The 15,572-nt window shown below is 43.3% G+C and overlaps 1 protein-coding gene across 4 annotated transcripts in view; it reads left to right on the top strand.

The window, feature by feature from the left end:
- nlgn3a (neuroligin 3a) overlaps nucleotides 1-15,572 on the top strand; it is a 187,053-nt gene that overhangs the window by 127,983 nt on the left and 43,498 nt on the right. For all 4 annotated transcript variants that reach the window (XM_044205312.1, XM_044205313.1, XM_044205309.1 and 1 more), the window contains one exon: nucleotides 14,479-14,664. In XM_044205312.1, the coding sequence (XP_044061247.1) occupies nucleotides 14,479-14,664 (186 nt within the window). The remainder of the gene's footprint in view (nucleotides 1-14,478; nucleotides 14,665-15,572) is intronic.

Below are 15,572 nucleotides of genomic sequence, written 5' to 3'. Positions count from 1 at the left end.
GGCTGCATCAAAACAGATTATCTCCTGACTCAATAATTTTGCAGGGTTGTATCCCACCAGTCTAACTTGATCATCCGCCCCCATCATTTTAGACATGAATTGTGTGTCAATTATCTCCCCAGCTAGAGCAGGCTGGGTTCTAACTACAGCCCGGTATGATTTGGTGTCCTAGATCTGGCATCTAAATGCATGCCCTTCCTAAGGTAACATTTTTCATGCAGGATTATAAACTGTTGACTGCATGCTTTTATGTGCTGCATTTGCATTTTTATGTAAACCCCTATTTACATTTACTAACAATACCACTGTGGTCAAAATTATAATGGTAATACCAGCAATTGGGTGAGAATAAATAGTTTGGAGAAAAAACATCTTTAAGGCTTTTAAGAACAGGGAAAGTCCCATCTTTTTGAGATAGAATGCTAACACATTTATCTGTGCAAACAAGTCAGGGTCTAGTGCCATTTGCTGGTGGCACCACTGCTCTAATGCCCATTTCCCCCCATGTTGTAAAAGGCTAAATTAGCCTCCTCTGGAGCCAATTTAGCTGAATTAAGGAGCTTAGAAAGGTCATACTTACATTTCATTTGAACTTAATAGACATTGCAATAAGAGTGCTTTTCTGTGTTTGCCTACATCACCAGCAGACGCTTTCAAAGTTAATAAGACCTAATATTCATTATTCCTGATCCCTCATCATACAGAAGCTTTACAGGGTGGCTGGGTACGTCAGGTATCCAATATCTTTATGGCATTTTCCCAAATAAGGCCTCCAGTCCACTGTATGTTTGGCCACTGAGCTACCTCGTTAGGTTAAATAATGAATGAATTGCACGGGTAATTATGAAAACTCTCACACTGCTCACAAGCGGGACTAATGCTTCTGCTAGTTTAATTAGAGCAGGAGCCTGCCACTCAAGGCTGTTCCCCATGCCAATCCTGAGGACAGAATCGTGGATTCTCAGGCTGGGCAAGATAAGGCTCAACTCAGGAGCTCAGTATGGTACAAACCTGCCAGCATTGCACAGGCTGCTACAGGTAGCAGGGCTGCAGGATTTTCAGCCACAGGTAGGGATGTTACTGACAGTGAGCAACAACACACAGTTTGCTCCAGTTATCCTAGGCCAGAGACAGGAAGAGCAGTTAACCACCTGTCTCCCAACATGGGAGCTATTGCAGCGTAGTTAACCTATCAAAGACAAGAGGAAAGTATTGTCATCAGCATATGTCTTGATAGCACCACAGAGAGCATTAATAGACATTAGAGAGCATTATCCATAGCACAGCCAGTTAGTGGATACTCAAGTGAAGGAATAGATGTGGGGTGGTAGAACGGGGGATGATTTGATCAACACAATTGGCTTTATTTCTGTTCTGCACCTGCTAGCTGTTTGCTGCTGATGCTATCATTGAGCCAGAGGGGCTACTGGGGCATTGACTGAAACAAGATGTCCTACTAATAAGATTCAGAATCCTTCCTTCCATTAGGGCATGTCTGTTTGCTTCCCATTATTGGCATTGTTGTTGGGTCAGTAATCCACCCTTGTGACTTCTAGGCAAACTGACTCGGAAGGATACAACAAAGTGTGTCAGCTCTGAGATAGCGAGCGGGGGCAGCGAGACAGGCAGCGATGCCCGTTCAGGCGCAGGCCAGACTGAGGAGAGGTGACATTGGCCTTGACTACCCAGAAACACGGCAAAGCAATCTGTATAATGAGTGGTTTCTCCTCTGACTGAGATGGTTTGTCATTCCATTCATACATCGTTGCTCGATACATCCTTCCCAACTCTAGTAAGCCTTCTCAAGCCCGAGGAGAGAGCAGAAGACAGTGGGGACGACAAACACAGAAAGAGATGAAAAAGGGGAAAATGGAATATACACTGTATATTAAATGAAATAAATTATCACATTGATTCAGTTTCTTTGATAATAATATTGCAATTACAGAGTAACCATGTTAACTAAAATATGAGAATTTAGCGTTTGAGTTCTTGTATTACGTTTTTTTCTAAAATGCTAATACAATTCCCTCAGCACATTTGGCAGAAATTGGTTACGCTTATTTACATCCTTGGTGTATAACAAATGTCTGAGCTCATGTTGTTGTTTACACTATGTCTGTTTTGGAAAGTATGAGCATGTGCCCTAGATAAGCCCATAGGCTTATGCAGCATGCAGCCACGGTTCAAACATATTAACTCATAAACATCTGCTATCAAATAAACCAAAAGAAACTCAATTAAGGGAAGATATCTGGTGGGGATAGCATCAAATTAGGTGACTGACAAGCCCAGTAATCTGGAGGATATAGCATTTTTCATCTAATAACACTCAGAAATGTTTTTGGAAAATGGAGTATGTGGTGATGCTCAGCTGATAGAGAGGGAGTAGAGCGTAGCTCCTGGGGCAGGGGTCATGTACGAGTACAGTGACAATTTCTTTTGCTTCGTCAGCATGCTCTTTAAAGCAGGGATGTCGTATTTAATCAAATTACCTGCGAGAGTTGCTCCTTCTTTTATTAATTTATTGAGGTGGGGTGAGGGGAGTCTGGGGGGGTGAAGGAGCATGGATGAACTCCTTTGGGATGAGTGTGTTTGTGCTCTCTGATACATGAACCAGAGAGGGCTGAGCTAACAGGAGCTGACAGTGGCAACCGCCCTAGTGCTCGGCTGTGAAAGGACCATTCGGCTTTTTCGCTCGAGCCTCGTTAGGGAAACAGTGAGAATAGTCATCTGAGGCTCAGAGATAGGTGCTGGGTCTGCTGCTGCTGCTGCCATTCAGAGAAAAATGGATCAGGTTTGACTGTAGATGTCAAGAGTTTGAGGCTCAGAAGCTGTTATGTTAAGCGATGGTGAGGATACCGGGCTCATATCCAATCACATCTCTCTGCAACGTACAAGGATGCTGAATTAATGCTGCTGGTCAACCATATATGATTTATTTGTGGTTTAATCATATAGCTAATCTAATTGTCCATCAAAGCTGATTTTGTCAATGAAGATAAAAGGCAGGCAGTTAACTAAATGTGGTTATGGCATGTGCACACCACCTCTTTCACCGCGCTCTGTGCTTTGGCCTTCGGGCTCTAAGGTGTACAGTGCATCTGGCCAGCCTATAGGGCGTGTGGAACAAAGCCACGGTGACATTTTATCTGACGGTAGCTCCTGTGGGGCCTGAGCCATGCTGCCGAACTGTCAGGCAGATTTCACCGCGATGAGGAGGGGGAAGAAAGCCAAACAAACAGAGCCGTGGCACAATCTCCCATTGCCAAGCAGTGCAGACGAGCGCAGAGAGACATCCCTGGGGATCGCAGGAGGCCGAGATGAAACAGAAAGCGAGATCTAACCTTTTTGTTGTTGCTAGAACCTAGTTCTTTAGTGCTGCTAGATTAAAAGGAAGAACAGCGAAGTGAAATGAAAAAGGAATCACTTTGGTTGTTCGAATGTGGAGACCCTTACTGGAGAAAGGACTTCAATATCAATTGAAAGGGAAGAAAATACAGCAAATATTGTCATCCTTTGTAGGACATGGGTACAAGTGTCTTTTGTATAGTGCATGCCCTTTGTGTTACATGCAACAATACATGACAGGCACACTCCCTCTATTGCAGAAGTGTTAGGGTAATAATACACACTCTTTCAAAAGCTTTTCATCCATTTTTTATTTCCCACTGTTCTCCGGGTGAGAGAATAGGCATGTTTCATCAACAAAGGAATATGTGAAGCCAAGTAAGCCAAGCACAAGGTAGAAGGTAATAAATTCTGCATATGTACAAACCTAGCGGTATCAGTTTCTAGTAGACAGAAAGACATCCAACTAACTGCTAATATCGACATATGAAATATGTTCAGTGTTGTTGAGTGTAGCAAACCACATAACCACAGATTCATATTCCCATGTCATGCACCATGTTTGCTTTTCTTAGAGTAGGTGGCACTCCAGTTATATATCTTCTTTTGATTGTATAATGAAAAAATGTGCTCTTGATCACCGTTCACAGAAGGGCTGCTGCATTTACACAAATTTGTCTCATAGAACATCTGCAATTATGGAACTTAGTTCTTAAACGTGCTTTGTTGTTTTTCTCCAGCTTCAGATTTTGAGGAACCTTTAAAGTGGCTTTAATGTGCTATATGCAGATGAGGAGTCTAATTAAAGCTGTGGCACAATGAAGTTCCTCCCCCCTCTCACTCCTCTCTATAGGGTTGGTATTAACCTCCTGATGCTTTCATGGGCAGATGAAGAGATACCCACCACTGATGTTAAGCTGGAGCTGGAGCTGGAGCCCCAGGAGGCTCTGATCAAATCCCCAACTTAGCACTTCACTGTATACTGCATAGCCCAGTTCAGCCTCACATGGCCCAGCCTGCCCTAGCTTATACCAAAGTGATCCTCTTGCACCATCCTCCTGGTGTGAAGAAGAGGAGGATCACAGCAGAGAGAGACAGACATCAGATGGAGAAGGAAGAGCGAGGGTGTGGAGAGTAGTAAAATGGTGATTGAGAGGTACTTTAACATGAAGGTCTAGTCCACAGTATAGTGAAGTGCTCCAATGTCAAAGTTCACTCAAGACAGGCAGGAGTTTGAATCAAGGCTTGCTGCCTCTGGTAAGTAGCATCAGACCTTTGAAAACAGGGCTTAACACTTCTTTTGTAGGTGACAAACTTCAAAATCAGCTCTGGCTCCGTTAGTTAGTGGTGTCAGGCTTTTAAGAGCAGGGCTATAAACAGCTAGTGAGGAGGTTAGACCTTTTATACCTGAACGCAGTTTGTCAGTACTGCTGCTCACTGTGATGGCTGGTACAGATCTTATACCTCTTTCCACATCAGAGAGTAAATGCATGCTATTACCATTGGCCCAAGCGAATGCTCACATTGCCATCGTTCCAGCACTTCATCAAATTGATATTGTGGGAAAACACATGGGCAGTGCCCAGTCTTTAGTTCGTAAAAACAACCCCAACTCTCCGCCAGTTCCCACTGGCTAGTGTGCTGGCCGTAGACCTTGTCAGTGCGCTTGGCTGGTAATATGAATGGTAATGAGTGACTGGCTGCTGGGATTGAAAGTGAAGGTGCTGTCATAATTGAGTTAGATTAATTTAAGGAGCTCCGCTGTATTCTTACAGATCAGTGCATCTTGTTACAGGGCTGTGCTATGGCTTGGGGCACCGGAGGGGGTGTGTTTGTGGCCAAAGTGTATGTGTTTGTGCGTGTTTAACCTGCAGATTGTGGGTTAGGTGGGTTGTTGTGAGAGGAACTAATTGAAATGAGAGGCGATGTGCGAGTCTCAGCCAACATGGCTGGTCCATTTGTCAGGGTGACATCACTGCACTCACACCCCATCCATCTCCGCCCGGTGCCACAGAACCATGCTCCTCCTGGTGATTAATATCCATACCTCCCTCACCACACTGCATACACTCCCCCCCTCCGAGCACTTGCACACTGCTGCTGCTCCACACATGCACACCCACAAACAAACAAATACTCACACACACTCTGTTGGAAGCCCTCCTCTTCACTTATGCACACAGTGGCTGCGCACTCACCCACACTCAGTGCCATGGCACTCCCATTTACTCTCTCATACACACATGGCTGGAGCCCAGGGCCCAACCAGTCACACGCATAAACTTCCTAATTGTTCCAAACACAAACTGTCCTTGCTCTTTGGTGGGATGGGGTAGCATACAAATTTAATTGATTCTGATTCGACTTTCTAATTCCAGTTTTTATTGAAACTTTTTATTGTGCAAATTCTTATATTAGTATAGTCATATTATTTAAGAAAAGAAACCAAAAGATTTTATGAGCGTCTTTACTTAGGTTTATATTTAGGCTGCCATAAATAGTCAAATAGTCAGGTAATTTGTGATTCTCGATAAAAGGTATTTATTAAGGCAATTGCTATTTTACTCGAGTTGCACGTGCTACTAGCATTAGCTGATTCATTATGACTAATATGGGGGCCTGAAAACACTGTATTCTTATACGATGCGACAGGAAATACTTTAATAATTATTAATAAGTAACATAATCATTTTCATTGTCGAGTCATCTGCTGATTATTTTCTCGATTAATGGCTTAGTCTAAAAACGTTAGAAAATTGTGAAAAATGCCCATCACAAATTGATTAAGCCTAAGGTGATATCATTAAATTGCTTTATTCCCCCAGTCAACAGGCCAAAATCTAGTTTTCTATTGAATAAGACAAAGACAGCATTAAGCATTTTTTCTTGAATTGCAACCAAAAATTGACTTAAACAATTAATCGAGTATCATTATTTTTCTGTTGATTGACTATTCCATTAATTTACTAATTGTTTCAGGCTGTTGATATTCTATGTTTTTGCAATTGTCAACAAATCTCATAAAAAGATCAGAACCAACAATGTGTTAGTGGTGTCTCTCTGTCTGACTTCCCTGTCTGTGGCACCAATCCCAAACCCATTCATTCCTACTAAAGATGTACATCTTTTAAAAGAGGTCACAGATATGTACTTTTATTTTTTTTAAATGGCCAGATAATTTCCTTAATCATCTGGGCACTGTAGTTTTTAGCAAACGTTACACAGGAGTAAAAAATGTACATGTTGGGAACTTTATTCGGATTTGGTGTGCTGTTTTTTTAAGGCAGGGGACATGTATGTGAGATTGACTCAACATAAATGTGCATGGTAATGAAGGAACATGTCATCCAGGGCTGATGACAATGGAGCTCTGTGGCACAGAGAAATATGTAAATGGACCCTTAAAAGCGCTTCACACTACATATCACATTCACACACTGATGGCAGGTGTGAACTGCTCATCAGTCCAAACTAATCATTCACACACACCAAAGGCACAGCCCTCAGGAGCAATTTGGGGTTCAGTGTCTTGCCCAAGAACAGGGCAGGGAGAAGCCGGGATCCGATTAGTGGACAACCCACTCTACCTCCAAGCCACAGCCACAGGAATAAGCTACATCACGCTTTGGCTACACACAATAGACAATCAGTTCATTGCTGGTTTTGGTCTTTTCATGAGATTAGTTGAAAAATGTAGAATATCACCAGACCTATCCTTTACACTTTTTGAGTGCTCATTATGGTCTGGTATATTGTAAACACTATACACATTGACATATCTGTAACCGGCAATCTAGATAAAAGCAGAGCAGGTCCAAGCTTTGCTTTCAGTATATGATAAGCAGAATCAAAAAGCATGTTTCCTAACAAATCCTTGCTTCTTGTAATTTTGGAGCCAGTTCCAAATCAGAACACAACCCCACTGGCAGCAGCACTACTTTTTGTAGCCAAAAATATTATACCCTTCCAAAGACAAATAAAGCATCACTCATATAGCACACACCACAGTGCTAAACCTCAGGAAAACAGATGTTCATTTAAATTGCTGTTGTTGATTAAAACTAAAGTTGACAGGGTTTTTAAAAAAGAACAAATATAAGAAGACAGGATTTACAGTATCAAGAATAAAAGCTGTTGAATGGGCTGCCTGGGCTTATTTCACAAGTTCTTGTGGGAATGGTCAACCAAAGCTAACCTCATTATGGCCAGCTATCAGAGCTACTCCAACCTGAGGAGTTAAGCTTTGAAGATCTTCTAAATGATGAACTTTCTCTCCTACTATGCTCCACTGATGTGCTTTGATAAGCCGGGCTCTGATCTCCTCCATGGTATCGCAGCGCATCACTGCACACTGCCCCATCCTCTCTGAGCTGGGTGGTGCTAAACTTTCTCACCACGCCCTCAAATTACATCACCCAGCCTTGATGTCATGTTTCACACCATGCCTTTGAACATGTGCAGCCACAGGCCAAAAAGTAAGACGGAGAACCCTGCATACAGTGTTTGAACAAAGGACGGTGAGTACACTGTAAGAATTAATTTTTTTTTAAATATCAGACTTAAGTAAGGCAAATTGCTCATGAAATATCTCCCTGTGATGCATGTTCCTCTAAGTGGAACCAAAGCGCTGCTTAACCTCATGGCTGTGATTCTCCAACACCAGTCTCTCCCTCTCCCTCCGTGGGAGCATGCAGTCCTGCCTCCGCACCAGCTGTGAGATGCAAAGCTCCCCTTAATGTAAAAGCATTTCGCTGTCTTCGAGAATCCACTGTCTATCCTATTCACTGAAAAGAAAGATGTTGCGAGATATGGAGAAGAGAGAAGGTGATAGGCAGTGGGGGGAAAATGGAGGCATAAGTGAAGAACAGAGAAAGCCACTGAGAGCAGAGGAAGACAGGAAACACAGGGACACTTTGCAAATGGAGAGATAGAGTGAAGGGAGAGTGGGAGGGAAGCAAAGGGGAGCAACAAAACTGAAAGCCGACAGCCGCTATAGCCGATGTTTGATTGATTGAGTGGCGTTCAGATGCCAGGGGTCATACATATGCAAACTGCTCATTTGTAGTTGCTGCCAGGGCTGCTGTTCACCAGAGCCCTTGAATAGTGTCGCCTGACCACCGGGACACATCACACAATCAGATTAAGCAGCCCTGAAGTCACATGCAGAACCACCAACAGCTGCCACGTGCACCACCAGCGCTGACTTACAGTGTCTGTTTTTCATCCCTGTCTGCTGTAACGGGCCCTTGTCTGTCTGTAAGAGATCTGGGTTTTAGAGGCTCAGATATGTGTCAGATGAGCTCTGGTGTTTGTGCGGCACAGATTTTACCTCTTGACATTTTGTTGTTTTTATTTTTTTCAGTGCTTTGTTGCACACAAACCACATTTTCCATTTGAGTGGCTCAGTCTGTATACAGCAGCACAGTATGCATGATGCTCTATCTTCAGCGTCATGCATTAGACTATCCAGCCACCTTTCTGGTATAGTTGCAGTGTTGATTCATGCTTCACACATTGCATCTATGTGTGTCATTTCATTGTGTGCAACTAAAACTAATATTCAAGCTGAACCATTAGGGTTTCTGATAATCATCAGCCTGTTCACATTTCCAGCAAAGACCTGCAGTTTAGTGAGCATGTTAACATTCAGTTTGAACTCGCTCAGTGTCAAGGGGCAGGCCCCTGAAACATCGGATGGCTTTGCTGCCATTCATGGCGGTCTGATATTTTCTTTAATTATTGATTCGTAATGAGGCCAGTAAGAGTCAGGGGTTCATACATAAATTCTTTTTCACCATTTTCTAGTTTGATTTTGCTGTCATGTTGCATTCATTCATGTGGAAGTAGTCCTCATTTGTAGGGGTGACAATCAAAAAGTATGTTTTTTTCCCCCCAAGTCTTTATTTTCTCTTCCACCGGAAACAAGAATGTGGTGTTGGGTAAATGGCCTTCAGTGTTCAGGCTGCCATAAAGAGGCTTTCTTGTGCTTGCCTGCCCTTCTCTCTTTCTCTCTCCCTCTCTCTCTCTGTCTCTCTGTTTCTCTATCCCTCTCGCTCTCCTGCTCTCAGATCAGACTGCGCTCTAGCCATGCTATTGGGCAGCAAGCTATAAACAGGAGCTGTACACTGATCCAAGTGGCAATCACCTTTATTCAGCCCCCCCTTCCCTTTCACCCAGCCTTTATTTTTGTTTTTGTTTTTGTTTGAGTCTTTTTAGCGTGCTGAAATCTGTACACCCCCGCCCCCCCCAAAAAAAAAAAAGAAGATGAAAAATCTTGTGGGAATGACTCCCTGTGTGTGGAGGATGGGCCGCTGGGTATGTCCCTTGCTCATCGTGAGCCCAACACACAGGCCCTTTATGTGGCTGTTTGGAGGGTGGCCCCTTCCCTCCTCTGCTTCTCATCCACACCCCAGAGGCTCCCATTCAGCCTAGGCCTGGCTGGGGGGAAGTTGGAGCTCTTTTGTAGTGGGAGATTCTTAGGGGAGGCTGTCAAGGCTGCGACTGTGTGGGCCTTTATTTCCCCAGAGAAGAGAAGGGGGGAGAAAAGACAGAGTGAGAGGGCAAGAGGGAGACAGGGGGGAGTACCACAGGAGAGTTTGGACACAGACGGCCTTGTTAACCAGCGCCCCCAAAGAGGGAGAGGATGAGAGGGAGAAAGAAAGAAACAGGGGAAAGGCAAGTAAAAGCGAGAATGAATCTAGCAGAAAGCCAAAAAACTTTCCCTCAGTTACGTCACCGCTGTTATTCCCATCCTCCTCCTCTCTTTTCCTCTACTCCTCCCTGTCCGTTCCCTCCATCTGTCCCTATGTAAGCTCGCTCTTCAGCTCAATAACAAGCTCTTGCCCTCCTCCTAACCCTTCCTCGCCCCCTTCTCACCCTCCGCCATTACTTTACACACATTCCATTATCTGGGAGACCAGGCTAAAAGAGATGTCTAGGGTCGGAGCGATCATTATCATCTCCTCTTTCCGCTACACTGTGAGTTATAGCCCACCGTATAGGAAACAGACATTTAAATCATAATCAATAGAGCAATATCAATGCTAAGAGGCATGGCTAAAGGAAATCACTGCCACAGCTCAGGAGGAAACGGAGATGCTCAGTTTAGACTGAGATAGTGCCGCATGTTTATTGATCAAATACGATCAAGCCACAAAATGCATTATGTGGCATCACGCTCGGCGCTGGCTTTTTGGAAAAATAAACTCACTTCCACTGATATTCAGGTGTTGCAATGATTGTGGCTGGTGTGTGAAAATGTGTGGAAATGCAAAGGTGCTGGATTTAAGCGGTCATCTCCTGGTCTCTGAACATCAGTGTCTGCTGCTCATGTATTGCTTCCGGCACAGTGGCTGAAGCTTAAACACTGCAGGGAGGGGACACTGTCATGCTGTATACATTAACTGACCCTCTGGTCATGTTAAGGTGACAAGGGTGGCTAAGTTTCTCGTAGGGGGAGCTGTACGACATACACACAGTGTTTTGTCCGGCAAGGACAATGCAAGGTGACAGGTGCGACCTGACCTGGCTGCGACAAGACCACGGTCGCCGCTGCCACTCCGGCTGAGATCAGGACTGAATCTCTGACTCTGCGCTGCCACAAGGAGAAAATACCAGTTCTTCATACAGCAGAAGTGCACCACATCACTGTCAAGGAAGAACAGCTTTGAGACACGATACAAAAACACATCATGTAATCAGTCAGAACAAATTACAGTTCTAACATGCAGAGAAAGAGCACAGAATCACTGTTATTAACTCATGCAGTTTGTTTGCGGTGAATAAGGGACTCCCATGCAAATTTCATGTCCAGTCCAGCTGACATGTGTAGACAGGTTAAATTCCATTTTTAGAATGTTATTTGTCGGCATGACCTTTTGCAAGTGATGCTTATACAACCAGTTTTCTCAACAGATCATATTAAATACATTTTGGAGTTGGCATACATGATTTAAGAAGGTTGACTTAAATTAAGATCAGTTGTATTATTCCTTTTCTCCAGTGTAGTTCAAATTCAGGGCATTTTTCCCTTTCTAGATGTGCCTATTTCCTTTGTCTAAACAAAGCATTTTCCACTGAACCATTTGTGCTTGGTATACAAAACAATGTTTTTAAGAGAAAAAAAAAACGTTAGGCAAACCATATATGGCATTGGTTTGCAGCCTGAAGGTGTAAGGCTTGGGCATTGCCTCAGTTATTGAGACTGAATTGAAAAAAACATTCATTCAACATTTAATCTACAGTTTGTTACAGAACTCACAACAGGCAAGATTTATAATGTTAATAATTAACATTATTAACAATAATTCACACTAATCAATGAAAATTAAATTAGTGCAAATTAATTTGTATGCACTTTACTTTCAAAGTATCAGATCAACTGAAACTATTTTCTGTTTAATGATTATTTTATGTTTGTTGAATTAACTTGACTTGGGACACTGTACTTGTGTATACTGATTGTGCCAAAGTTAATTGGTCAGATCATTTAAAAGATAATTTGCATTTTAATTTGAATTCAGGCAGCTAACAAAGATGGATATTATGTGATTACAGTTTATAATTAAATGCTTATTGTAAAGTGGCACCTAGTGTGTATTAAAAATCCCAGTTGAATGTCAGGTTGAGTAGCACAGTCAAGCACATAACCAGCCTGACCAAATAGTTCAGAAGCATTGAGTTGCGGCCCAGAATCCCAAGGTCCTGTGTAGGAGTGAGCTGTGAACGGATAGTGAGTGCACTGCACATCACGGTTCATGTGCAGCCAATGCCCACGCAGTGCTGATGAGACGGGGATCATCAACTTAATCCCTGGTGAGTAAGGAGGTTTGGAAATTTAGATAACTCAAACAAGAGACAAAGGGAAACTATATTATGTGTTATTATTTAAACAATCAGTTCCTGTACCTTATTCTAGCAAAGCAGACTGAAAGTCTGGAGGTGATGCATAGGTGATGGACATAAAGGAATAGCCATAAAACAAAAAAGACCAAGCACCTCCAGAGCACAAGCATAAACACAACTGTCTGCTATAAATGTAAAAAACAGAAATAGCCATGCTTAAAAGCAATTACTTTGCTATCTTAATTGTTTTCCAAAGAAAATACTTTCTGTCACCGTTCCAATTAAAACATAACCAGCAGCTATATTAGATGTATTTTTAAATGCTGCCTGCAGCATGTCTTGTTGTCTTAAGATATTGGATTCCACCTCTACATTTTAATGACCAGTTTCATTTCTAGATGCAGAGCAATCAACACTGCTAAACAAGAAGTCACAAAATACTAGAGCATTGAGCAGCGCTTTATTTTACCAGCTGGGGATCCAACTCTAATGATTTGTATTTTGTCATTTAGTAATTCCTCATATTACAATGCCAAATGGATAATGTTTACTATATCTTTTGAATTAGACGAGCAGTTGCACAGAATCCTTTTCACATGCCAGTCTCCTGACATTTCCTAACCCCATCTGACACACACTTGGTGAAGTGTGAACCATTTCGCAAATGAGGGTTATTCTGGGAGAGTCACGTCTCCTCTCTCTCCACAGCACCCAGGAGAGGGTTGTAAAAGCTGTTGTCCTTTAGTTATGACGGAACGCAAGGAGGAGCCGCAAGAGAAAAGGAAAAGCTCTTCAATTGGAGTCCTCCTCTCTCTCTGTCTGTGTCCGTCTCTGTTCCTCTGCCTGTCTCTTTCACTCTCTCTCTGCATGTGCCCTGCTGCTCTGTCATCCTCAGGGATGCGTCTGAAGGAGACCATCTGTTGATCCATTTGTCTCCTGCTTTGCTTCTTGTGCCACCGCCTCTCTCCTATCGATGATCAGGCCTGGCCTTTCCCCTGCCCACCCTCTTTATTGCTGCCAACAGGCACTCTGGGCGAGGCGGGTGTGCTGTTGGGGATGGGGCAGGAGGTTGTGCCCTCTATAGTCTCTGATTCACACAAAGAGTGAAAATAGGGATTGGCAGACATTCATCCTTTTTGTACATACTGTACGTGCCGTAAATTGGAGCTGGAGCAGCTGCTTTGTAATCTGTGTTTATCTAAAGTGAGCATTGCTGTGCTGACCCGAGTCAAAAAAAACAGAGTTGATCTTTTTTTTTTTTTGCATTGCTGATAACAAAACTATTCCCTTTCCCCCCCTTAGGACTTAGAGAGCTCATCATTATATGGAGGCATAGACCATGAAATAGATGTTAGAATCAATGCTGAGATGCTGAAGGACCATCACTGGAGGCTTGCGAGGATTCACCCACCAACACATTTATTACTTGTGAAATGTTGGGCGGTGTTGCCACTAAAGAAACAGGGGTCTTGGTTTCCATGCGTGTCTCCTAGCTGTCACCTCTCATGCATGTTCAGGGGTTTGATGGACACAGAGTCCACCGTGGGGATTGCTTGCCTTTGATCTTCTCCCACAACTCTCGATTACCCATCATTCAGCAGGCCTTGGGCCCTGGAGTGCAGCTGGGAGAGGGTGGTGTGTTAACATGAGCTCTGATGTACCCAAGAGAGACTCTCTGTCCAACTCAGACATCATATAGCAGATTACACAGACACGGAGGAAAATGTGCACGGATAGCGCCTGTTGTGAATGTTTAGAGTGTGAGAGAGAATCGGAATATGTCAGAGGAAGGTGGTAACTCTGATAGGATATATAATGAGGTCGCAGTCCATACGGAGGGTTTTAAAGCATCAAAAATGATCATTTCTTTTTCTCTCTGTCTGTGGCATTTTCGTAGACTCATAAGGTTTTCATCAGAGCTGCTCAATATATCTGATGATGAGTGTTCACCCAGGGAGACTTCCATTGATTTCCCATGCAGATGCCATGTGGTCACACGCACTCTTAGTTTACCAACAGCCGTATCATCCAATAAGTCATGATTTCACTGGTGCCGTCACCTGGTGTGATGGTTCTTGGGGGGGGGGGGTTAGTCATTGCGGATAACCTTTAACTCTGCAGGTGCACATGGAAAATAAATAGCCATGGCATATTGCATGTGCAAGTTGCAGACTACCAAATTCTTTGGTCAAGTGCAAATTTCAGTATGTATGACAATGTGATTTGTTTAATTAGCTGTCTCTGGGCGATTGTTTAATCTCTGAATCTCTGTGTGTCTTGCAGGCTTCCTCAGTACTGGAGACCAGGCTGCTAAAGGGAACTACGGGCTCCTGGACCAGATCCAGGCTTTAAGGTGGATCAGCGAGAACATCGGCTTCTTCGGAGGAGACTCTAACCGCATCACTGTCTTTGGTTCTGGGATCGGAGCTTCCTGCGTCAGCCTACTCACCCTCTCCCACCACTCTGAAGGTACAGTACAGCGGGTGGGGGGGTACAGCTGTGAAGCTCATGCCTGCTGGTGTGTAGGCTGCTTGATATTAGAAACTGGCGATGCAGCCAGCGAGTTATCGAATAATGTATACGACTGTACTATACAGCATAAGAAATGTTTTAAGAAGCAGGTGTTTGCTTTTAAATGACTGTGATGTTCATTCCCATCCAGAAATTGAAACTCCACGGCAGATTTTAGATCACATGTGGGTCTTGATGTATTCTGCTGGTTTGCTAGTATCCCTCTCTATGTCAAAAATAAACATGTAGGTATAATGTGTCTTTGTAAGCAATAAAAAAGGACATAGTGTACCAGGCAGAGCTTTCAGTGCAGCCACAGTCATGCTAAATGACACACACACGGTTCTCTTTGTTTATCTGCTGGCTACCCTAATGCTACTTCATGATGATTTACTGCCCATGTTGGCCATGTCTTTAATATTAAATGCAGCATCTGCGCTTAACCTGGACATGCGATAAACATCCCTCATACTCATGTTCCTCTAATGCATCAATGAATTAAGATGGAGCCTTACTGCTTATAGGTAAGTTCTTACAGGAAGTGCTTTGGCTTATGCGAATGAACTGTTTCTTGGAGCAAATTGCACCCCTCAGAGCCATATGGACACTGCATCATCCTTAACTTGGAATTAGTGCAGCCAGTCTCGTATTTGTCCATCCGTTTAAAAGCTGGCTGTTTGTTTTGCGTTTAATTGATAGTGGCATTGTGTACATGACAGGCTACCAGGATATTGAGGTGTTGTTGTATAGCAATATTTATGTTTTTCTACATTTTTTTTATGCAGTGGTAATATTCCTAATGAGAAATCTTTACATTCAGCCACGCTCATGTAGCCTGCTTGTGAACATGTTAACAAGCCGCAAAC

The sequence above is a fragment of the Siniperca chuatsi genome, linkage group LG8, assembly GCF_020085105.1.
Source record: "Siniperca chuatsi isolate FFG_IHB_CAS linkage group LG8, ASM2008510v1, whole genome shotgun sequence".
NCBI classification, from domain to species: Eukaryota; Metazoa; Chordata; class Actinopteri; order Centrarchiformes; family Sinipercidae; genus Siniperca; species Siniperca chuatsi.
This window is presented reverse-complemented; position numbering and strand designations above follow the sequence as displayed.